At 48.1% G+C, this 23,387-nt stretch overlaps 2 protein-coding genes across 3 annotated transcripts in view; one reads left to right on the forward strand and one right to left on the reverse strand.

Annotated features, from left to right (window-relative positions):
* Positions 1-4,143: 4,143 nt before the first annotated feature.
* SH2D3A (SH2 domain containing 3A) lies at positions 4,144-15,078 on the forward strand. The gene is made up of 9 exons (XM_006869010.1): positions 4,144-4,212; positions 4,913-5,262; positions 5,889-5,965; positions 12,080-12,558; positions 12,685-12,800; positions 12,977-13,151; positions 13,237-13,348; positions 14,139-14,324; positions 14,918-15,078. The coding sequence occupies exons 1-9, from the start codon at positions 4,144-4,146 to the stop codon at positions 15,076-15,078; spliced, it is 1,725 nt and encodes a 574-aa protein (XP_006869072.1).
* Positions 15,079-16,378: 1,300 nt separating this feature from the next.
* The window catches only part of TRIP10 (thyroid hormone receptor interactor 10), a 13,959-nt gene continuing 6,950 nt past the window's right edge, over positions 16,379-23,387 (reverse strand). The window contains exons 10-15 of one of the 2 annotated variants that reach the window (XM_006868879.1): positions 22,344-22,511; positions 21,973-22,082; positions 17,425-17,557; positions 17,091-17,227; positions 16,887-17,008; positions 16,379-16,766 (exon numbers count right to left, since the gene is read on the reverse strand). In XM_006868879.1, the coding sequence (XP_006868941.1) occupies positions 16,618-16,766; positions 16,887-17,008; positions 17,091-17,227; positions 17,425-17,557; positions 21,973-22,082; positions 22,344-22,511 (819 nt within the window). In that variant the 3' untranslated portion in view covers positions 16,379-16,617. The remainder of the gene's footprint in view (positions 16,767-16,886; positions 17,009-17,090; positions 17,228-17,424; positions 17,558-21,972; positions 22,083-22,343; positions 22,512-23,387) is intronic. The other variant, XM_006868880.1, reaches the window with a different exon arrangement.

The following is a 23,387-nucleotide window of genomic DNA, read 5'->3' on the forward strand; positions in this document are numbered from 1 at the left end:
CTGCTAAACCAACCCACCAGGTGCTCCTTGGAAACCCTATACAGGGACACAATGAGTCAGAACCAACTCAACGACACTTGACAACAACAAATACATAGCGAGAAGGAGAGGGAGAGAGAAAGAACTGGACTGCTAACCTGTTAGGTTGGCTATTCAAACCCCACCAGCTGCTCCACAGAAACTCTATACACAGCCGTTGTGAGTCAGAAGCACTTTTCTCAGTAACACACGTGTCTTAGTCTTGTTGGTGGTGGTGGTGGTGGTGGTGGTGTGCCGTGGAGTCGGTTCCAACTCATAGTGCGCCTGCATATTTTTTCTGGCGCTGTAAATCTTCACAGGAGCAGAAAGCCTCATCTTTCTCCCATGGAATGACTGGTAGTTTGGAACTACTGACTGTGAGATTAACAGCCTGACTTGTAACCACTATGCCACCAGAGCTCCTTTTAGTCTTGTTAGGATGCCTTCAAAAAACAGTGACTTCCGAGAGGATCTGCTAGATCCGTTCAGTTCAAGGCTATGGAGACTGGAATTCCAAAGGAATCATTCAAGTAGATTTTCTCAAAGGACACAGGATGATTATGGCAGGGGGAAGACGGGGTTGAAGAGCTTGTATTAGGAAGAAGTTTCCAAAAAACCTGAAAACTGCATTGGTAAGAAGGTGGTTAGGGAAGTTGCACTGTGTTGAGGAATTTTTTTCCATCACAACAAAGCACCTGCTTATCCTTGGAGGATAGCCATGTCTGTCCTATGAGAATTGTGTTGGAGAACCTTATGCCGGTCACTCATCAACTCTGATTTTGCCCCTCCAAACTTCTTTTTGTTCTCAAAACTCCATGAATATTGTAAAGAAGCATGATTTCAGTCCCTCCAAGATGCTAAAACTACTGTTTTGAGATGTGGTGTAAATCAAAAAGTGCCGAATTCTTTGAGGAATGGCTAGAGAGATGGAAACACCACAGTCAGAAGTATACAGGCCTACATGAAGCTATGTTGAGAAACAATAGCTTCACATTTTGACATTTTTATTTAATAAAGGTTTTTATGATTTCTCCCCCTTCACCTAATTTGATGTGCATTTACCATCCAGCCAGTGACCTACCCACCCCTTTCTTCCAACCCCTGGTAACCTTCAAAGAATGTTTCTTTCCATCTGAATTTTTTTTTTTTTTTTTTACAATAGAGGTGGTGGTGGTTATGTGCCATGGAGTCGGTTCCAACTCATAGCAACCCTGTACAGGATTTCTGAGGCTGTAAATCTTTACAGGAGCAGTTGTTGTTGTTGTTATGTGCCGTGGAGTCGGTTCTGACTCATAGCGACCCTGTACAGGGTTTCCGAGGCTGTAAATCTTTACGGGAGCAGAAAGCCTCATCTTTCTCCCACGGAGCGGCTGGTAGTCTCGAACTGCTGACCTTGCGGTTCGCAGCCCGATTCGTAACCACTACACTAATAGCCTCATACAAAATGTGTCCCTTTGTGATTGAGCAGTTTCACTGAACATAGTGTTCTCCAGGTTCCTCCATGTTATGAGGTGATGGGCAGATTCACTGTTACTCTTCAATGCTGTAGTATTGCATTGTGTGTATGAGCTCAAGTTTGTTTAATCATTCTTCTGTTGACAGACATTTAGGCTGTCTCCATGTTTGCTATTGTGAGTAATGCTTCAGTGAACATGGGTGTGCATGTATCTATGTATCACAGCTCTTATTTCTTGAGGAGATACAAGCATAGTGGTTACCAATCGGGCTGCAAATCTCACAGTAAGCCTTTGAAACTACCAGCTGTTCCACAGAAGAAAGATGAGGCTTTCTGCTCCCGTAGATTTACAGCCTCGGAAACCCAGTACAGGGTCACTATGAGTTGGAACCGACTCCACAGCACATAACAACAACAACAACGGCTAATGGTGGTGAACATTTCTTCATACATTTGTTAGCTGCTTGAATGTCTTCTTTGGTGAAGTTGTTTTGTTTTGTCCTCTGCCCATTTTTAATTATATTACCTGTCGTCTTCTTGTTGAGGTGTTGAAGTATTCTATACATTTTACAGACCAGTAGTGCCTTGTCTGATATATCATTACCAAAAAGTTTTTCCCAGTCTGTGGGTTCTCATTTTACTCTTTTGGTGACCTCTATGGAAGCAGAGGTCAAGTGGAGAAAAAGAGGAAGACCCCCAATGAGATAGATTGGCCAGGTGGCAGCATCGATAGACTCAAGTGTGGCAATAGTAGTGAGGTTGGTCCAGGATCGGACATTGTTTCGTTCTGCTGTGCATAGGGTCTCTATGAGTTGGTGCCGACTCGATGGCACCTAACAACAACAACGATAGAAGCAAAGCACATAAGTGTCTAATTTTTAGGAGGTCGTCTATTTTGTCTTCGCTGTTTGTTTATTATCAGCTATGTTTGATGGTGTATTTATGCCATGTACCAGAGCACCTGAGTTTGTTCATACTTTTTCATTGATGATCTTTAGAGTTACAGGTTTTACATTTAGGTCTATAATCCAGGTTGAGTTCCTTGTGTATGGTATGAGAGATGGGTCTTGTTTCATTCTTCTACAAATGGTTATCTATTTTTGCCAGTATCATTTGTTGACAAGACTATGTCTTCCCCATTTAATGTGTTTTGGTCCTTTGCCAAAAAGCAGCTGAGTGTAGTTGGATAGATTTCCTTCTGGGTTCTTGATTCTGTTTCACTGATCTGTGTGCTATCACTGAACCAGTACCAGGCTGTTCTTAATACTGTGGTTGTGTAGTAGGTTTTGAGATCAGAAAGTGAGAGGCTAATTACTTTGTTCTTTAGTAATGATTTATTTAATCAGGGATGGCTTTCATTTCCATATAAATTTGGTGATTAGTTTTTCCATCTCTTTGAAGAATGATGGTAGAATCTGGATTGGGATTGCATAATATTTATAGATTAATTGTTTTGGGTAGTGTTGACATTTTCACAATGTTAAGTCTTCCTATCCATGAGCATGGTATATTCCACCATTTCTGATGGTCTGTGTTGGTTTCTTGTAGTAGTGTTTTGTAGTTTTCTTTGTTTAGGTGTTTTGCTTCTCTGGTTAGACGTATTCCTTAATCAGTCTTTTGGGTGGCTATTGTAAATGTATCCTTTTCCTGATTTCCTTTTCAGAGCTCTCTTTATTAATGTTAAGATATCCAACTGATTTTTGTATGTTGATCTTGTACCCTGCCACTTTGCTGAATCATTCAATGAGTTCTAATCATTTTCTTGTTGAGCCTTTGGGATTCTCTAAGTATAAGATCATATCATATGCAAATAGAGAGCATTTTACTTCTGCTGTCCAATTCTGATAACTTTAAGTTCCCTTTCTTAGCTCTGACTAAGACTTCCAGCTCAATGTTGAACAGGAGCCTTGCCTGGTTCCTGTTCACAAGGGGAATGTTTTCAGTTTCTCTTCATTGAGAGTGATGTTGGCTGTGGGTTTTTGAATATATGCCCTTAATTATATTGAGCAATTTCCCTTCTATTCCTATTTTGTTGAGTGCTTTTATCAGGAATGGGTGTTGGATTTTGTCAAATGCTTTTTCTGCATCAGTTGATATGATCATGTGGTCCTTTTCCTTTGTTTTATTTATGTGGTGGATTCGTTTGTTTTTCTAATATTGAACCATCCATTGCATACCTGGTACAAATCCTACTTGATCATGATACATTATTTTTTGGATATGTTGTTGGCTTCTTGGTGAATTCTTTTGATGCACTGAAGTGTCTAATTTGTAGGAGGTCCAAATCATATAATGTGTTTTCAGTTGTGTTTGATAGTGTTTCTCTGCCATGTTAGGACCCTTAAGTTTGTCCCTATTTTTTCACTGAGTTGTAGGTTTTACATTTAAGTCTGTGATCAATCTTGAGTTTATATCTGCATACAGTATGAGATATGGGTCCTGTTTTATTCTTCTGCAAATGGTTTTCCGGTTTTTGCAGTACAGAGTTCTATGTTTCTATAGCAGTATGTTTTTACTTACCCTCGTGTGTGTATGTGTGTGTGTGTGCATTGTAAAGTTGGTAGGATGTGGACTACAGTGTCCAAAACTAAGGGAACATGGAAGGGTCAATCCAAGTCATTGTTCCCATTTTACAGATGCAAAAGACACCTTCTGCACCCATGAGCTCCATGCAGTTGCCACAGGATGAAGCGGACCTTGCCAGCCAACCCTGGTACCATGGCCCCCTGTCCCGCCAGGTACTACCTCCTGCAGGGTCCCAGAACCATCTGTGAGGACCTTTCCCCACCCTGGACAGGCTGAGGACTTCTGAGTCCTGGTCCAGTGGTTCAGGACCAAGGTCTGTTGGAAGGGTGGCTGGGGATTGGAGACTGTGTTGAAGTTTGGTCGGCTTGACACTATCATTCCTTATATTTAAATTGTCACTTTCTTGGGGATGTTGGGAAGGGTGGTGATGGAGATCAAACAGGAGCCTAATACCTGCGCCCCAAAATCACTTACTGGCCTCACTTTTCTCTCCTTCTGGGTCTCAGACACCTGTGGCCAGTAGGGCTCCATCTCTCTCCCTGCATGATTATATTTTAGAATGTATCCTAAACTGGTATGACCTTCAAGGACTGACTATTACACTAGGTTGCTTTGTGGAATATGATTACACTGTATTAGATTACATTATGTGAGGTCATTACATTATATTACATTACATTACATTACATGGAAGGTGATAACATTATACTGATTGCATCTATAGATACACGATTCCAACACATACTTTGGGGGCACAATTCAGTCCATAATACAAGGATTACATGACCCAGTCTCTGCCACAGAAGTTTAATTGGAGTGCCTTTTGTTCCTGGGGCGGGGAGGGGGGCGGTCACCATTCACTGCTGATCGGAGGCCATTCCTAACCGTCCTGTCCTTTGTGCCCCATGCCAGAAGGCAGAGGCTTTGCTCCATCAAGATGGAGACTTCTTGGTTCGTGCTTCCGGCTCTCGTGGGGGCCACCCAGTGCTCACCTGCCGCTGGCGAGGCTCCGCCCTGCATTTTGAGGTGCTCCGCGTGGTGCTGCGACCCCGGCCAGGCAGGCCCCCTGTCCTCTTTCAGCTCGAGGACGAGCGCTTCCCCAGCCTGCCAGCCCTGATCCGCAGCTACGTGACTGGCCTGCGACCCCTGTCCCAAGCCACAGGGGCCGTGGCCTCCCGGCCTGTAATCCACCAGAGACCTTTGCGGCGCAGCGTTAGTGACGACATCCTCATAGACAGCTCGGTGCCCAGAGAGCCACTCAGGTATTTGTGACAGTCAACCTGGCCACCATCAACATTTAACCAACCAGCAACCTTTAAGTCCATCATGACTCATGGTCACCTCGTATGTGTGCTGCATAAACTTTTCAATATGTAATTTCAAAAGTAGGTTGACAGGCCTTTCTTCTGAGGTACCTCTTTGTGAACTATTTAACTAGTTCAGTTAGGAGTGAGCATGTTAATGGTTTGAACCTCCAAAGGGTTCTTATTAACATTTGAGGCTGGGGAGTCCTGGTGTGGTGCTGTGGGATAAGCACTAGACTGCAAGGGTTGGCAGTTCAAACTCACCAGCCACTCTTCAGATCCCTACACAGGGTCACTATGAGTCAGAAACAACTCAACAGCTCTTTGCAACAACAATTCTCTGTTTATGGGGAGACATTGTAAGGTGTTTAGCAACGTTCCTGCCCTCTACCTCCTAGAAAGCATACACACACACCCCAGTAGGGACAAACCACAAATGCCTCCAGACATCACCAGTTGCCCCTGAAAGCAGAATCATCCTGGCTGAGAGCCTCTGGTTTAAGAATGAATGGATGCAGGGCTTTCTGGCCTGTGGTGGGACTTCCTTGTTTTGTCTGGAACTATGCCTCCATCTCTGCCCACAGGACTAGGAAGTACAGTGACAGTCAGCCGGCAGGTCTGGAGTGTATAGGGCAGTCAAGACAGGAGCCCCCTGGATCAGGTAAGAGTCTACGAGTGTGACCTGGAACAGATAATGTAGCCTCATCTTCTTCCTCTGGAAAATGAAGACAATTATGCCCTCAAAGTTGTCACAGGGACTTTGTGGTTTGGTGGTTATGTGCCGTGGATTCGGTTTTGACTCATAGCGACCTTCTGCAGCCAGGGTAAGGGCCCCGAGGCCAGAATAAGAATTTATTCCTTCTACCAGAAGGAGGCGTGTGGAGCTATAGTGACAGGAGAGAAGGGGAAAAGAGAGGTCCCAAGACTCATATGGTGAGGGATTCTTTCTGGTCACTGTGAGGACCCGTACTCAGAGTTGGGAACCTCAAGAGAGTTTTGTGTTGTTCTTTTAAACATTTTATTTTCTCATTGTGTGTTTTTTTAAAATGTTTTATTGTGAATTATGTGATAGTTTACATGGACGAACATTAGCTTTATATTCATCCTATTGTATATTGTTTCATTGCCATGATTACAATCACCTCCATGCAACATCAACCAACCAAAGGGTATACACTACAAGCCTGCCCCTGGTCCTCAGCACACAGCCCCTCTCCCGCTCTGGGTCTAGAGTTCCCAGCTGCTCCATCTCTTCACGTCATCATCTCTGCCTCCATCTCAGGCATCACTGTTTCTCTGGGTAGGGTCCCGCTCTCCGCTCTTCTCCCTTGATGGTCCCAGGAACCTCCATTCCTGGACTGCAAAGTCAATCATTCCCCTTCTTTGCTACAAAACGTCTACCTTTACGTTTCCAACCCTCACAGTCAGTCCTGATAACAATTATTCACTATTGTATCACAAGAGACCTTTCCCCATCTCCTTTCATCAGCCCCACCCAGACAGATTGGATACTACTCAATGGAGTAGTATCCACGCCCTCTGGAAAGCTTGTAAGCCAGTCACTTCTTGCCTTTGTAGCACCCCCATTTTAGGCAGCCAATGTCCAAGTTGCCCATCCCTGTCTACCCTGTGTATGGAGGGGGTGGGTCACGACAGTTTGAAGTAGCTGTTGACTCATGGTGACTTTGGGTGACATAGTAGAACTGCCCCATAGAGTCTCCTAAGCTGTCATCTTCACTGAAGCCAACTGCCAACACTTTGTCCCATGGAGCCACTGGGTGAGTTCAAGCAGCCTAGCGCTTAACCACTGTGCTACCAGAGCTCCTTTAAATCCCTGGAACACAGCCCATTTAAATGCCGATAGATACAAGAGGGCTTCCAGAAGTTCATGGAGAAATTCCATCATCTTTTCATTCCATTTTCCATGAACTTTTTTTTTCTTAAATGTTTTATTGTGAATTATGTGATAGTTTACATGGGAGAACATCAGTTTTACATTCATTCTATCGTATATCGTCTCATTGCCATGGTTACAATCCCATCCATGCCATCCTTCTCCAGTACCCCCCAGGTCTTCAGCACACAGTCGCTCTCCCTCTCTGGGTCCAGAGTCTCCAGCTGCTCCATAGCTCCACGTCATCATCTCTGGCTCCATTTCAGGCATCACTGCTTCTCTGGGTAGGGTCCCACTCTCTGCTCTTCTCCCTTGATGGTCCTAGGGACCTCCGCTCCTAGACTGAAAAGTTAATCACTCCCCTCCTTGCTATAAAACATCTACCTTTACATTTCCAACCCTCACAATCAGTCCTGATAACAATTATTCACTATTGTGTCACAAGAGACCCGTCTGCATTTCATTGCATCAGCTCCGCCTAGTCAGATTGAATACTACTCACTGGAGATTCTACCTTCCTCCAGGCCCTCTGGATCTAGGTTCCCTCTTGAAAGCTTGTAAGCCAGTCACTTCTTGCCTTTGTAGCCCTCCTCCCCCATTTTGGGTAGCCAATGTCCAAGTTGCCCATCCCTGTCTACTGTGTGTGTGGAGGGGGTGGGAATGATTCTTGCTGTAAGGACTTGTTCCCTCTTCTGAGCTACTGCTTCCATAGGTGTAGGTCAAGTTCATCAAATTGTATGAGAATACTTTTTTTTTTTTTCCTCTTCTTTTTACTTCTGGTTGAGCTCTGATCATCCAGTCACTGAAGCCAGGATAAGTGGGTATTATCTGCAAGTGTGGGTGTTCTTATGTATGTGCCCCTTCTTATCAGCTGGACGCTTCACTCTCCACTCTAGTCCTCTGTGGCTATGTCACTGACTCTGGGCCCAAGAGTCCCCAGGTCTTGCCACACTGCTGGCCAACCAGGTCTTCATCCGGGTTCACAGAAGTCTATTGAACATTGTAGGGCTTAGCTCACCAGTTTATCCATGAACTTTTGGAAGCCCTCTCTTAGCGAGTCTCCCAAAAGTACTGGTGCAGTTTTAAGCTCAAATCACCCCGTAAGTAAACATGCCAAAAACTTCCAAAAGACATCCCAAGTCAAGGATGCACACTTGTTTTTGATTCGTTGCCATCGCGTCAGTTCTGAGTCCTGGAGACCCCATGTGTTACAGAGTGGACCTGCCCCGTACTGTTTCCTTGGCTGTCATCTTTCATCTTTTTTTTTTTTTTTTAATCCAAAACTTTTTATTGTGAATTGGGTGGAGGTCTATAGAGCAGATCATCGTTTTATATTCAATACATCATAACACTTCTTCGTTTCATGCCACTGATTACAATCCCCTCCGTGTAACATCACTTCCTGTCTCTGCTTCTTGTTTCCGGTCCACCTTCCTTCCCCACCCTTCTGAACTTTGACCTTGGGTAAAAGTTGGCCTTGGACATTACCTGTATAGCTGCCTTGGACGTTACCTGTATAGCTGCAGATCACCGCGCCTTCTTATGCCCAAGACTGAGACTTTAATGTAAAGTTTGCTGTCGGAACCATTTGTGAGTGCACACTCTACTGGCATTGTTGTTAAGTGTCAACTCTTAGCAATCCTGTATAGGGTTTCTGTGGAGCAGCTGGTGAGTTTGAACTGTTGAGTTGTGGTTCAAACCATCCTTGTGTTCCGGTGCTTAGCCTACAACACTGAACCACTAGGGCTCTAAAATGTGGGTAGCCATCGGCACTAGTCATTTCCAGATCTTTTGGACCATCCAAAACAGAAATTCTGTGCTCATTAAAACCAAACCTTTCAATCAAACCCATTCCACTGAGTTAATTACAACTCATAGTGACCCTACATAGGGTTTCAGAGACTGTAAATCTCTATATAAGCAGACAACCCCATCTTTCTCCCCGGAAGTCACTGGTGGGTTCAAACCATTGGTTTTGTGGTTAGCAGCCCAATGCCTAACCCACAGCGCCACCAGGCTTCCTTTGTGCTCATTAAACAACTTGCCATGCCCCGCTTTCCAGACCCTCAGAACCTCTGGTCTACTTTCGTTCTCTATGAATTTACTTTTTTGTGAACTGAGTGATAGTTTACATGGGAGAACATTATCTTTACACCATCATTTCATTGCAATGACTACAAGCCCTTCCATGCGTCATCATTCAACAGTATTTGCTTCCATTCCCTCTGGGTTTTTTTGTTGTTGTTGTTGTTTGGGGGGCTGGGGATTATGTACACACAAACACTCAGGAATATATAATCACTTAAACAACCAAAGGGCACATTCTACAAGCCTGCCTCCTGGCCGCCAGCACTCAATCCATCTCTTTCCATGAGTCTAGAGTCCTCAGTTGTTCCCTCTCTCCATGTCCTCATCTCTGCCTCCATCTCTGGTGTCGCTGCTTCTCTGGATTGGGTCCCACATTCCGCTTGTGCTCATCTTCCTTGATGGTCCTAGGGTCCTCTGTTTCCGGACTATAAGATTAACTACTACCCCATTTTTTAATTTGCTTCATTTTAATACTTCGTGTTTGGTAAGGTAGAGGGTCAGAGAACAAGAGGAAGACCCCCAGCGAGATGGATTGGCCAAGTGGCAGCATCAATGGGCTCAAGCGTGGCAACAGTAGTGAGGTTGGCCCAGGATCAGGCAGTGTTTCGTTCTGCTGTGCATAAGGTCACTATGAGTCGGCACTGACTCGATGGCACCTAACAACAACAACAACAATACTTCATGGAGTACTGATGTAGACTGCTAACTGCAAGGTCAGCGGTTCAAACCCACTGTTGGCTCCTAGAAAACCCTTTACGGGTTTCCGGACCAATCCAATAGCACTTAGCAGCTGGAGTATTTGTCCTTTTGTGACTAATTTATCTTACTCATCATAATGTTGTTAAGGTTCACTGTGTTGTATCATGAATCAGAACATGATTCCTCTTGATGGCTGATACAGTGATTGCCAAATGGGCTCAAATATAGCAACAATTGTGAGGCTGGCACAGGACCGGGCAGTATTTCATTCTGTTGGACACAGGGTCCAAACCAATTCAACGGCACCTAAATATAACATCATTCCATTGTATGGATGGGCTGTGTTGTGTTTATCCATTCATCTGCTGGCGGACACTTGTAGCTATTGTGAACAGCGCTGCAGTGGACACTGATATACCAGTATCTGTTTGAGTCTCTGCTTTCAATTCTTTGGGGTATTTACTTCACTGTGGAGTTGCTGAGTCATATAGTAGTTCTATGTTTAACTGTTTGAGGAACCACCAAACTAATTTCCAAAGTTGTTGTTGTTAGGTGACATTGAGTCGGTACCGACGCATAGTGACCCTATGCACAACAGAATGACACACTGCCTGATTCTGGGCTAACCTCACAATTGTTGCCAGGCTTGAGCCCCTTGATGCTGCCCCTTGGCCAATCCATCTCGCTGGGGGTCTTCCTCTTGTTCTCCGACCCTCCTCCTTACCAAACCTGATAGCCTCCCATGGTAGCAGGTCCATTTTACAGTTCAACCATCCACATATGAGGGTTCCAATTTCTTCATATCATTGCCAATACCTGTTATTTTTCTTATTTTTAATAATAATAGCGACCCTAGTGAATGAGAAGTGGGATTTTGTTGTGAATTTTCTTTGGATTTCACTGATGACTCATTTTGGCTCAGGTTTAGTTCCAAGGGGGACCCTTCAACTGCAGGTAACCCGGGCCAGCCTTATGTGGTTTGGTGAATCTTGAATAATCTCTTTGATTATTTATTTTACTGGGGTGAAAATAGGACACATAACAAAACATATGCCATGCAACAGCGTCCTCCTGTACAATTCAATAACATGGTTCACGTTCTTGAAGACGTGTGCTCAATCTTGCTATCTATTTCCAAACCATTCTACCACCACCGACATAAACTCACTGTCCCTCCAAACAAAAAACTCCTTCTGGTCACCACTAATAATCTTTGATTTCTATGTGTTTGCTTATTTCATATAAGTGCAATCATAGAGTGTTTGGCCTTTTGTGACTGATTTCTTTCACTCAGTAGAATGTTTTTAAGGTTCACACATGCTGTTGCTTACAACAGGACTTCATTTCTCTTTACGGCTGTGTATAGACCATTGTATGAGTGGACATTTGAGTGGTTCCCAACTATTGTTTGTTGTGAGTGTTGCAATGTGCACTAGTACACAAGTCTTGGGCTGCATCCCTTCCTCTGTTCCTTCTGGGTGTAGACCTAGGGCTGGAATTACAGGGTCAGATGGAGGTTCTATGTTCAACATTTTGAGGAGCCAACAGAATTTTCCACAGCAGCTGTACTACCATTTTTGAATAATATGTTTGCCATTTTAATTCTGTTCAATCAATACCTGCCTTCTTCAATCAGCAGGATTCCAAACAAAGTGCTCAAATTTAAAAGGTCTTCTTCAAGATCCAAGTAAGTGTCAAAGACAGTTAAATTATGCCCAGCTGCTTTGTAAATGTGCAGCGCTCCTACCAGTGAAATTGTTGATGTTCAAGGCTGCAGTTAAGGAGCTCTGGTATCGTAGTGGTTATAAATCAGGCTGCAAACCTCAAGGTCAGCAGTTCAAAACTACCAGCTGTTCTACGGGAAAAAGATGAGGCTTTCTGCTCCCATAAAGATTTACAGCCTTGGAAAACAGGGTCGCTGAGTTGGAACCAACTTCATGGCACATCACGATGATGACGAAGGCTGCAGTTAGACTGTGAAGATTCAGTTATTCGCAGAATGTGAACCCGGAGGGTGGTAGCACATAAACCCTTCCCCCTGCCCTTTGTCTTCTCTGTGTACCCCATCACTCCCTCTTGTCTGACCCCCCCCAGCAGATTTAGCCATGCCCCTATCTACCTTGCCTCGAATGGGCAGTGACTCCTTGCTGCTGAAGACCCAGGCTCCCCTGGGTGCTACTGCTGACCACCTTCGGGCCTCCGATGGGCAGCTTCATGCCAAGGCACCCTCCAAGCCCGCCCGGATACCCTCTCAGGCACAGTCTGAGGCGTCTGAATGCTCCCCAACATACTGTGAGCTGGTGCCTCGTATGCCCAGTACCCAGGGAACCCCTGCTGGCCAAGACTGCCCAGAGACTCCTTGGTGGAAGGCCTGTGAGAAGGAAGATGAGAAAGATAGAACTTTCCAGAGACCTGAGGCTGAGGTCTCTTTCTGTTCCACTGACACCCCATTCTGCCTGTTGAGCCCCCAAAACCAGCCCCTGGAACCTGGGGTCCTACACACTCTCCGGAGTATGTTCCTGGAGCACCCTCCAGAGAGCACCGCCCTTCACCTGCTGTTGGTGGACTGCCAGGTGAGTCACCTGCGGGTGACAGGTAAGGAAGGGGACTTTGGGCCCAGTTGGCACCTCACACCTTGTAGTAATTCTGGTCTGGTCACTAGAGCTCCCTGCTTTTCTTCCCCACCCCCCACCCCCCAGACCACAGGCCTTCTGGGAATGACCAAGATGCAGAGGCGGGCCATGAGGGTCGACTCTGGCTTGGAGCTGCTCACATTGCCTCATGGCCATCCCTTAAGATTGGAGCTCTTGGAGAGGTGAGCGGCAGCCTAGAACCTTCTCCCCTCCCCCAGAGTCTCCAAATCGGTCTCCCTTCGTCACCCTCCCCCCTTCTCGGAAGGAGGGGGAAGGGCAAGGCCGCCTCTGATCCCCTCTCATTTCTGTATCACAAATCCCCCCAACTGCCCCCAGACCCTTGCCCTCACGTCTGCAGGCAGGAGGTGTTGGCGCTGGTCGGAGCGCTGACAGTGCTGGGTTGTGCGGGGCCGTTGGAGGAGCGTGTGGCCGCGCTCAGGGGCCTGGTGGAGCTGGCGCTGGCTCTGCGACCAGGAGCGACGGGGGACCTGCCCGGGCTGGCCGCGGTCATGGGCGCCTTGCTCATGCCCCAGGTGTGCAGGCCTTAGGGCTAGGGAGGGGCTGTATGCAGGAGATTGGGGCGGGGAGGCAAACGCTGGTCTCCTCCCGTGCCCTCAGGTGTCCAGATTGGAGCGCACGTGGCGTCAGCTCAGACGGAGCCACACGGAAGCAGCGCTGGCCTTCGAACAGGAGCTGAAGCCACTGATGCGGGCGCTGGACGAGAGCACAGGTGACTGGTGGTTTGCAGCTAGCTTTGCTTGTACTTCCAGACCTACTCCATTGGGACCCCAAAACCGGTCCTCGCCTTAGGCCCAGCCTATGACTCAAGTTCAGCTCTCTGTACTGGGTTCCATCCACTAATTCTGCCCCCAATCCACGCACTCTTAATCACCCCAATAGAGCACCGGTGTGGCGCTGTGGGTTAATGATCTGGACTGCAAAGTCGGTTTAAACCACAAGCTCGGTGGTTCAAGCTCACCAGCCGCTCCTCGGAAACCCTATACAGGGTCGCTATGAGTCGGTACCGACTCGATGGCACCTAACAACAACTAGGCTTCCCCACCTAGCTCTCTATCCTAGGTTCCACCCACTGCCCAAGGCCCTACCTATAACCCTGGTTCTCCACTATGCTAGGCTCCTCCCTTTACTTTTCTGCTCCAATTCCTGCCCCCTATTTCTCAGTCCCCACCCTTGCTCCTAAGAAGCTCTTGTAGAGTAGTGGTTTAAGAGTCGGGCTGTCAACCTCAAGGTCAGCAGTTCGAAACTACCAGTGGTTCCACGGGAGAAAGATGAGGCGTTGAAACCCTGTGCAGGGTCACTATCATGGTACTTAACAACCCTTGTTCCTATTCTAAACTCCACCGTCTGTGCCTGGCCCCGCCCTTGCCTAGGTCCTGCTCCACCCTGTATGCCCTCCGATCGCGGACCAGTAGTTTCTCCTAACACTTGGTTCTGTCCTAAGCCCCGCCCCTCCCCTGGCCCCGCCCATCTGTCCCAGCCCATTCCCGCCCCCTCCGTAGGACCCTGCGTGCCCGGCCTGGTGGCGCTGCCACACGTGGCGCCCGTGGTGCGCCTGCTAGAGGGCGAGGAGATACCGGGGTCGCCGGATGAGAGCTGTGAGCAGCTGCTACGCACCCTGAGTGCGGCACGTTGCATTGCCAGGGACGCGCCCAGGTTCCACGAGGTGGCAGCTCAGCGCCTGCGAGGTGAGCGTCTCCTCCCCGCCTGCGCCGGGTCCTGACTCCAGGAACACCCTATCTGCCTCAACCGGTTGCACTACCCAACCTGGTCAGGGGACAGCACGCCCGCCACGTTTCCCAGAGTCCCCTCATATTGGGATGGCCTCACCCCAGGAGGCCTTATACTACCAATTCTAGTACTAACAGGGACTGTACCTCCGACTCTGCCCCTAGAGCCACACCCACGGAGCCCCACCCATCCTTCCCAATCGGAACAGGCCCACCCCAGAGCACCAGGATCCCAAGAACACCCAGATCCCCCTAAAATGACCTAGTAGGTGCACAGCGCCCCACCGCTCCTATCCTGGGGCAGCCCCGTCTCCAGAGGCATTCCCGTTTGACCTAGTCTAACCAACCCCTAACCTGACCATCCTGGGTGGGGCCACAAGAGTCTCTACCCTGGGGCAGCCCCGCTACTCCCACTGATGCCCTGTGGCCCCCGACCTGGGGCAGAATCCTTCCTGGCCACTATTGGTTCAGGATCCCTAAGGAAGGGCGGGTGTTGAAGGGGAGAGGCCTGTGTCCAGCCCCGCCTCCAGCCCGCCTGCTTCCTCCTTCAGGACTCCAGTTGAATCCCAAGCTGAGGGAGGCTCTGACGACCAGCTTCCTGAAGAGGCTGCTCTGGGGGAGCCGAGGCGCGGGGTTGCCACAGGCTGTACGCCTGGAGAAGTTCCAACGTTTCCTTAGCACCTTGTCGCAGCGCCTGGAGCCCGACGGCTGAGAATGTGGCCCTGTTCATCACACCTGGGACCCCACTATAGAAAAAAGGAAGTGACCTCAGGCCCCTCCTCAGCCACAGTCAGTGGGGATCCACCTCCTCCCCCACATTAAGGGGGGCCCAGTCTTGCTAGAACTCATGTTCTACACTGTAACAAGACCCAGGTGTTTGGAGGCTCTGGATACTTCTGCCCACCTGGAAAAATCTCCTATCTTTCAATTCCGTATCTCCACGAACTTTATGATACCCCCTCATGTATATATTCCAACTCACCAGCCGGTCCCCGGAAATCGTATACTGGGTCGCTATGGGTCAGAACCAACTCGATGGCACTTAACAACATATATCTATGGACTATGGACTTCTGGTGTGATGTTGTAGGATAATTACTGAACTGTGAACCACAAAGTCAACAATTCAAACTCTCCAGCTGTTACTCAGAAATCCTGTACAGGGTCACTATGAGTTAGAATTGACTCTGGCACTTAACAACATGCATATGAGTTTTGCAGTAGGTTAAGCATTGGGCTGCTAATCACTAGGTGAGCAGTTTGAATCCACCAGCCACTCCAAAGGAGAAAAATAAAGCTTTCTACTCCCTTAAAGATTTAAAGCCCTGGAAACCCTATACAGGGTCACAATGAGTCAGCACACAACCACCACTATGTATGTATATCTCCTAGTGTGGAGTTGGATAAGCACTAGACTGCTAACCACAAAGTTGGCCATTCAAATCCACCAGCAGACCATCGGAAGCCCTATACAGGTTCACTGTGAGTCAGAACCGACTTGATGGCACTTAACAAACACAAAGTTGGGACAACCAAGGTCCCTGGAGACCACAGTAGGGTACAGTGGACACATGGTTTGTGGTACGAGAAACTGAAAGATAGTGCATCAGAAGTCAGCTCCAATATGACCCCGCCTCTTTAAAAGCTATATGACGTCTCAAAAATGGCCTGCCCTCTCTGTGCCTGCCTGCAACATTATTGTGAGACCATGTACTTCCCTAGGATGGTTGTGGGAATGAAAGCTCAAATGTTTAAATGAGATGAAGGCTGGAGGATTACCTGACGCACAGTAGCTGTTCCATGCAACCTGTTCTAGATGCTGCGCAGCACATAGAAGGGATAAAGTCCAATGTCCTCCTAAGCCAGCTCCCTGGGGATCACAGTTTGCTCAAGGACTCTGGCCCACATCTGCCTTCAGGACCTTCCTCATGGTATGGCCTGAAGGAGGGCATGGATGGGGGAGCCAGCCCAGAGTAAGCCCCGACTCCAAGAATTTTTTTTGATCATTTGTTTTTATATATAAAACAAACCTGCCGCAGCTGAGTGACAGGAAGAAAAGATCTAACACACAAGTATGTACATTGGTGGTAAAAGGCACAGCGGGTCCACGTGGGTTGGGGGTGGTGGGGGGCAGCAGGTTACACAGGTCTCAGCCGAAGCCAGGGGGGGCAGAAATAAAGTGCGTAGGTCCTGGGGCCCCCCATGGCCCAGAAGCAGCAGCCAACAGCCCCCCTCTCTTCCCGTTCCTGGCTCAGTTGAGTGTGACGCGGAGGTAGGAGGTGGGCACGTAGCCCTCTCCGCCTTGTTTCCGCCTGACACGTGTCCAGCCATCTCCCTTGTCCTCCTCCATGAGGCTGAGGTCTTCTCCCTCCTCCATGGATATGGTACCCTCGCTGGATCCTGTCGTGGCGAGGGGTCCCAGTCAGCTTGACATGAATGTGACTGGAAACAAGTCACGGACACCCCACTCCACCCACAAAAAACACGCATGTCCCCCAAGCCCACGACAGCCATCCTCACCTTCAAAGTGATAGATGGCCACACAGTGACCTATGGGAGAGACAGGCTCCTCCTCAAAGTCCTCATCGAACTCCGTGTAGATGGGGGTATCCTGACCCTCTTCCGAGGGGGGCCCTTCGGAGCTGGTTGGGAGAAGAAGGGAGGTGAAGCCAGTCCTCCAGCGTCCCTGGGGCCAAGCCATGGACTGGCCTCCTCCTGACTCACCTTTCTTTGTTGTCCTGTGAGCTGTTGTTGCTGTCGTCAGGGGGGGCGCTAACTGGAGGGTCTGGAGGCTGGGCGTGGCGGCTTAGGCTATCCCCCCGGTTACTCAGTACCCGGCTCTCAGCTTCTGCTAGCCAACCCTGAGAGGAGGGGCGTGACAATCGTCCTCAGCAGACTACAGGGTCAGCCCAGCTCAGGGACTGGAGGTTTGTTGAGGTCATCCATGCACACCCAAGGCGGTGATGGGAAACAGCTGCCCCCGTCCCCCTACACCCAGCAGTGTGACTCAGCCCGGCCTGCCCGCCCCCCCAGGGGCCCCCACTGTTCCTGCCTTTACCTCATACTTCTGCACTTCTAACTTGAGCCGTTCGATATTGCTCAGGGTTTCTGTGATCCTGGGTTCCAGGCTGGCGGGGTCTCCCATCTGTGGAGTCTTTTCATAAACGTCCTTCATTTTCTTCAGGGCTTCCCTAGGGCCAGATGGGCGGGAAACGAGCCCGTGTGACAAGACTAGCAAAAACTCAGGGCTTGGCTTCAATCGAACGAGTAGCAAGATAGGACAGAGGTTTCCAGCCCAGATGCAAGTACTTTTAGTACCAGATTTCAAATCCCAGCTGGAGCTTTTCCAAACTCTGTAAGCTGGGAGGAAGTTCATGCCTCCATAAGCTAGTCTCACAGCAAGGGCCATGACATTGCCTGTGTATCTACCCCACACCAAGGAGCCCCTGTTGGCACAGTGATTAAGCGCTTGGCTGCTAACCGAAAGGTAGGTGGTTCGAATCCACCCAGTGGCTCTGTAGTAGAAAAAGACTGAGTGATCTGCTCCCATAGAGATGAACCTTGGGAACCTTATGGGCAATTCCACCCTGCCCTACAGGAACATGAGTAGGCATGGACTCCACCTCACATACACATCCCTCATGGAGCTGGTGTGAGGGTTAGGATGGCCCTACACACAACAGTGGAACCACAGTCCGGCCCTGTGCCGTCCCCATGATCAGCTGGGGATCAGACCATTGGGACCCACAGGGTCTTCGCTGGCTGAATTTCAGAAGTCAATTCCCAGGCCTTTGAGCCTACTCCATCTTGAGTATGGAAACTCTATTGAAACATGTTCAGCATCCCAGCAACATGCCAGGAATCGAACCCAGGTCCTGCACAGGTGAGAACTCTGCCTCTGAACTACGGATGCCCCACTGCGTCACAGAAAGTCCTGGCTAGGACAGATTCATTCAAATACTTATTGAGCGCCCACTGAATACCAGGCACTGGTGTCTCAGCACCATAAATGTGGTGGTGGTGGCTGCGTGCTGTGGAGTCGGTTCCGACTCATAGCGACCCTGTACAGGGTTTCTGAGGCTGTAAATCTTTACAGGAGCAGAATGCCTCATCTCTCCCGCGGGACAGCTGGTAGTTTCGAACTGCTGACCTGTGGTTCACAGCCCGATTCGTAACCACTACGCTACCAGAGCACCTTAATGTAGTGCCATGTATTTGGAGTTCTTGTGTGGTGCAAGATCAATGCTGGACTGCTAACCACAAGGTCAGTGGTTCAAACCCACCAGCTGCTCCTCGGAAACCTTATTCAGGATCACTATGATTTGGAACCGACTCAACTGCACTTAACATATATATACCTTGAGACTGTGGCCCTTAGACACCCTTCAAGCCTGGACCTGAACTCACCCATGTGGCTCCATTGCCAGGCAGACAGGCCTATCCGGTAAATAATGACACCAGGGAGGGCTGTACTCCTTACAACAGACAACCATACAGACCCAAAGGGCAGCATGTGCTCAGGGAGAAACCTCCGAAGGCAAGAAGCGATAGGAAAGAAGGAAGACCAGAAATGGTAAACAAGGCGGTGGGGGCTGCAATCAGGGCCACAAAATGAAATGTGTAGGAACTGTTGAAGGGAAAACCAAATTGCTCTGTAAACTTCCATCCAAATCAATTATAATAATAACAGTAATAATGTAGCACTATAAATGGAGTCCTGGCGTGGCGCTGTGGGCCAATGCGTCACACTGCAAAGTCGTTTGAACTACAAGGATGATGGTTCAAGATCACCAAGCTGCTCTTTGGAAACTCTATATGGGGTTGCTATGGGTCAGAATCTACTTAACAACAACAACAATAAATGAATTCTATGAATTAGAAGGTGGAATCAGGATAGGAGGAAGGCTCATTAAAAACCTAGGATATACAGATGATCCAACCTTGCTCGTTGAAAAGTTGACAAGGGCTTAAAATACTTACTGATGAAGATCAAAGATCACAGCCTTTGGTATGGGCTGCAGCTCAATGTAAAGAAAACAAAAATTCTGACCACCGAACCAATAAACACTATCAAGATAAATAGAGCAAAGACTGAAGTTGTTAAAGACTTCGTTTTGCTTGGATCAACCATCAATATTCATGGAAGCGGCAGTCAAGAAATCAGACAATGTATTTGATTGCATTAAGCAAATCAGCTGCACAAGACCTCTTTAAAGTGTTGAAGACTTTGTCTTTCATACTTTGGACATATTATCAGGAGGGATCAGTTCCTGGAGAAGGCTATCATGTTTGGTAAAGAGGAGGGTCAGAGAAAAAGAGGAAGACAGAGATGGATTGGCACAGTGGCAGCAGCAATGGGCTCAAGTGTAGCAACAATTGTGAGGTTGGCACAGAACCGGGCAGTGTTTCATTCTGTTGTGCACAGGGTTGCTATGAGTCAGTACTGATTCGATGGCACCTACCAATGTCGGAACCGACTCTACTGCACATAACCACCACCACCACCACCACGACCACCACCAGCAATAAATGGAATCCTCGTGTGACGCTGTAGGATACGCACTCAACTACAAGTTCGGTTTGAACTGCAAAGGATCAAACTCATCAGCCACTCTTCAGAAACCCTCTACAGAGTCGTTATGATTTGGAACCGACTTGATGGCACTGAACAAGAGCAACATTATAAATAAGATGAGATCCTGGCTCTACTCAGAATGTGTAGAAAATGTAGGAATTCTAGCGTATTCATGTAAAGGATTTAGAGCAATTCCAGGTATACAATTAAACACTGTATTAATGCTATGCACTATCATCCCTGGTGTCCTGGTGTAGCTCTCTAGGATAAGCACTGACTGCTAACCACAACTTCGGCAGTTCAAACCCACCAGGCGCTTCTCGAAAACCCTATACAGGATCACTGAGTCAGAACTGACTCCATGGCACTTTAACACCACCACCATCACCAGCCCCACCAGCCCTGATCTCTTCCAATTCTCTCTCTCTCTGTATAGTTGAGGGGGCTTCAAAAAGTCCATACTCATATATGCAGTAATTGATACAAGAGGGTTCCTGGGATGGCACATAGCATGTTTGGCTTCTAAAAGTTGGAAATTCCAGTCCACACAAAGGTACCTCAGAGAAAATGTCTGGCAATCTACCTTCCTCCCCCACATGAATTAAAATAGCCATAGAAACCCCTATGGAGTGCACGTATCCTCAGACACACACACACACAGGGTTGGCATTCATCAGAAGCAACTCCAAGGCAACTGGGTTTAATGGTTAAAACATAGGCCATTGGGTGTATCAGACTTGGGCTCTACTCACTACAAATTCTAATAACTGAGCCACGTTACAGATGAGGAGATGGTGGAAGCAAGATGCCTGAGGCCTCGGACACAGCTAGAAGCCAAGGCCAGTTTGCCTTGATTCCAGACCACGTGCCCTTAATCCTTACGCCATGCTGCCTCAAGAACCTTACAATTCCAAAAGGAACTCCGCACCAACAAAAGCTTTATCCAAGAGGTTGTATGCAAACAGCAAGACAGAATTTGGCTGTCTTGTCTGCAAGTGGCAAACGTCATTCCTATTATGTAACAGAGCTGGAAGGGGAACTTCTTGCTTGGAAAGAGTAAGAATGGAAGACTTTCTGTTTTGTAAAAGTTGGCAGGCTTTTTTATTGTTAATATTTTAAATGCTTTAGTCATTTAAAGAGATATCCATATGCTTTTTTCTCTTGTAGCCAATGAATGTGGCGAATTAGATAGATTTTTTTTTTCAATATTGAACCATCTTTGCCAATATGTTGTATTATTTTTTAATACCTCCATTTGCTTGCCTAGGATTTTGTATCTAAGATCATGTTGTTAGGTGCCGTCCAGTTGAATTCGACTTATAGTGAACCATGTAATAGAAGAGATAGATAGTCCCACATGGTTTACTGGCTGTAATCTTCATAGGAGCAGATGGCCAGATGGGTTGGAACCATCAACCTTTTGTAAGCAGGTGAGCATTTAACCATTTATTTCACTAGAGTTCCCTTTGAAGATCCTAAGGAAAACTGGATTCTTGCTGGCTGATTTTGGAATCAAGATTTCCCCCAACGCCTTAAGATTTTTTCATTTTTTATTCTTTTTTCTGTTTGCTGACAAGAGTAATTAACCATCTCAGACAAATGTGGTAGGAATCACTTGTAAAACCATCAGGGCCTAGGGTTTGTTGGGGAGAAAGTCCTTTGAGCACCGTGGAAGTTTAATTAACTTAATTCATACAAGCCAGGAATTAACTGTCTCTGCCAAGTGTGCTAACAGTTACCAGTGAAACCATCAGGGCCTGGGTTTGCTGAGGAAAAAGGTTTTTAAGGACCACAGAAATTGAATTAATTTGCTTCCGCCTGGTTGCCCCATTTTACCAAACAGCGACTCTATATCATAAGCCCTGGACCTCGAACCCACCAGCAGCTCCTCTGGAGAAAGATGAGGCTTTCTGCTCCCGCAAAAAATTTTAAAAAGCCTCAGAAACCCTACACAGGGTCACTAGGGGTCGGAATCGACTCAACGGCACTTAATAACAACAAGGTTGCTCCTTGCCTCTTGCCTCTGCTTACCTCTGATCGACCTCCTTCTGCAGTTCACGATTCCGTTCTTCCAGCTGCTGCTGAAGCCGCTTTCTCTGCTGCTCGGGGGGCAAGTGGCTGAAATCCTCATTCACCACCATCTGCAAAGTGAGAAGACGGCTGAGTTTGGGATCCGGGTCATGGAGAGCTTCCAGGCTCTGCATACTTATAAAATACACCCAAGTCCACCTTCCTCCCCGTCCAACTTTCTTGGGAACACAGCCATGCACAGAGCAAAGCAAATCCGGGTCAGACAACCCAGGAGTAGGGCCTAGCTGGCGGCAGGAAGCGAGCCCAGGGTCCCGCCACCCGGCCACTGGGCGGGCTAGGGCCGCCCCGTCCTCCCCCGAGGCCTCACTTACCCCACGGCTGCCTCGAAAGCTGCGGAAGGATGCTAGCCGCGGTTTGACCGACTTACTGATCTCGCTCAGTATGGCCAAGGGGTCACGGCCGGAGCGGGGGGATGGGGGTCCATTAGGCAATGTGGAGGGCAGGGAGCCCCCCAGAGGGGAGAAGGATAGGGGGCGTGGCTACCGGCAAGGGCCAGAGAGAGTGGGTGGTGGAGGTTGGTAGGGGTTGGTAGGGTTGGTAGGGGGCAATGTAGAGAATGAGGACGATGGATGGATGCAAAACATAAAAAATACGTAACACACAATGGAGAAAAAGAAAGGAAAAAAAAAAAAAAAAAACAACGGTAAGAAATCCACAACTCAAGCTGCATGACCACACAGAGAACAGAAAACGCATGCAAGATCAACACAAAAATCTAGACGGTGGGGTGGGGAGGGGGCAATAGACTGTGAGCCGGAAGGCGGGGGCCCTTCCCATCCGTTTTTCCTATGTCCCTCAAGCCCCCAGATCCAGCACCTAGAATAGGGCATGGGGGATGGGGGTGCGGGGTTATGAGGCCCCCATTTCTGTTTTCCCAGCTCTCTGGGCTCACAGTCTAGAAGGTGGAGGGAGACAGGTACAGAAACCAAAGTTTCAGACAGGTGTGCGGGCCAGAGGTCAAAACCAAGCTGAGAGAGGGGCAGTGACCAGAGGGATTTCAGCTGGGGAGTGGGGGGCAGAGGGGAGGTTTGATATTTAAGTCAGGGAGGGCTACCTAAGTGTAAGTCATCAGAGATCCAAAGTATAAACAACCAGGGACCCAAGGTATAAACTGGGGGGATGGGGAGCTTATCTAGGTATAAACCCAGGGTGTCAGATAGCTGCTATGATATATGAAAGCAAAAATTCCCAAGAAAAAAAGGGTCTGAGGCTGGGGGCCCAGGTGCCCATCAGTATAGAGAGACTTGGGGGGAGTCATCCCTAGGGTCAGTCTCTAGCCCTTAGCCCAGCTCCTGATTCCACCAGCAATTCTTCCAGCATCCCAAGAAGCAAAAGACAGACACCACCAGTCGTCG

This window comes from Chrysochloris asiatica, unplaced genomic scaffold (assembly GCF_000296735.1).
Source record: "Chrysochloris asiatica unplaced genomic scaffold, ChrAsi1.0 scaffold00125, whole genome shotgun sequence".
Classification (NCBI taxonomy): Eukaryota; Metazoa; Chordata; class Mammalia; order Afrosoricida; family Chrysochloridae; genus Chrysochloris; species Chrysochloris asiatica.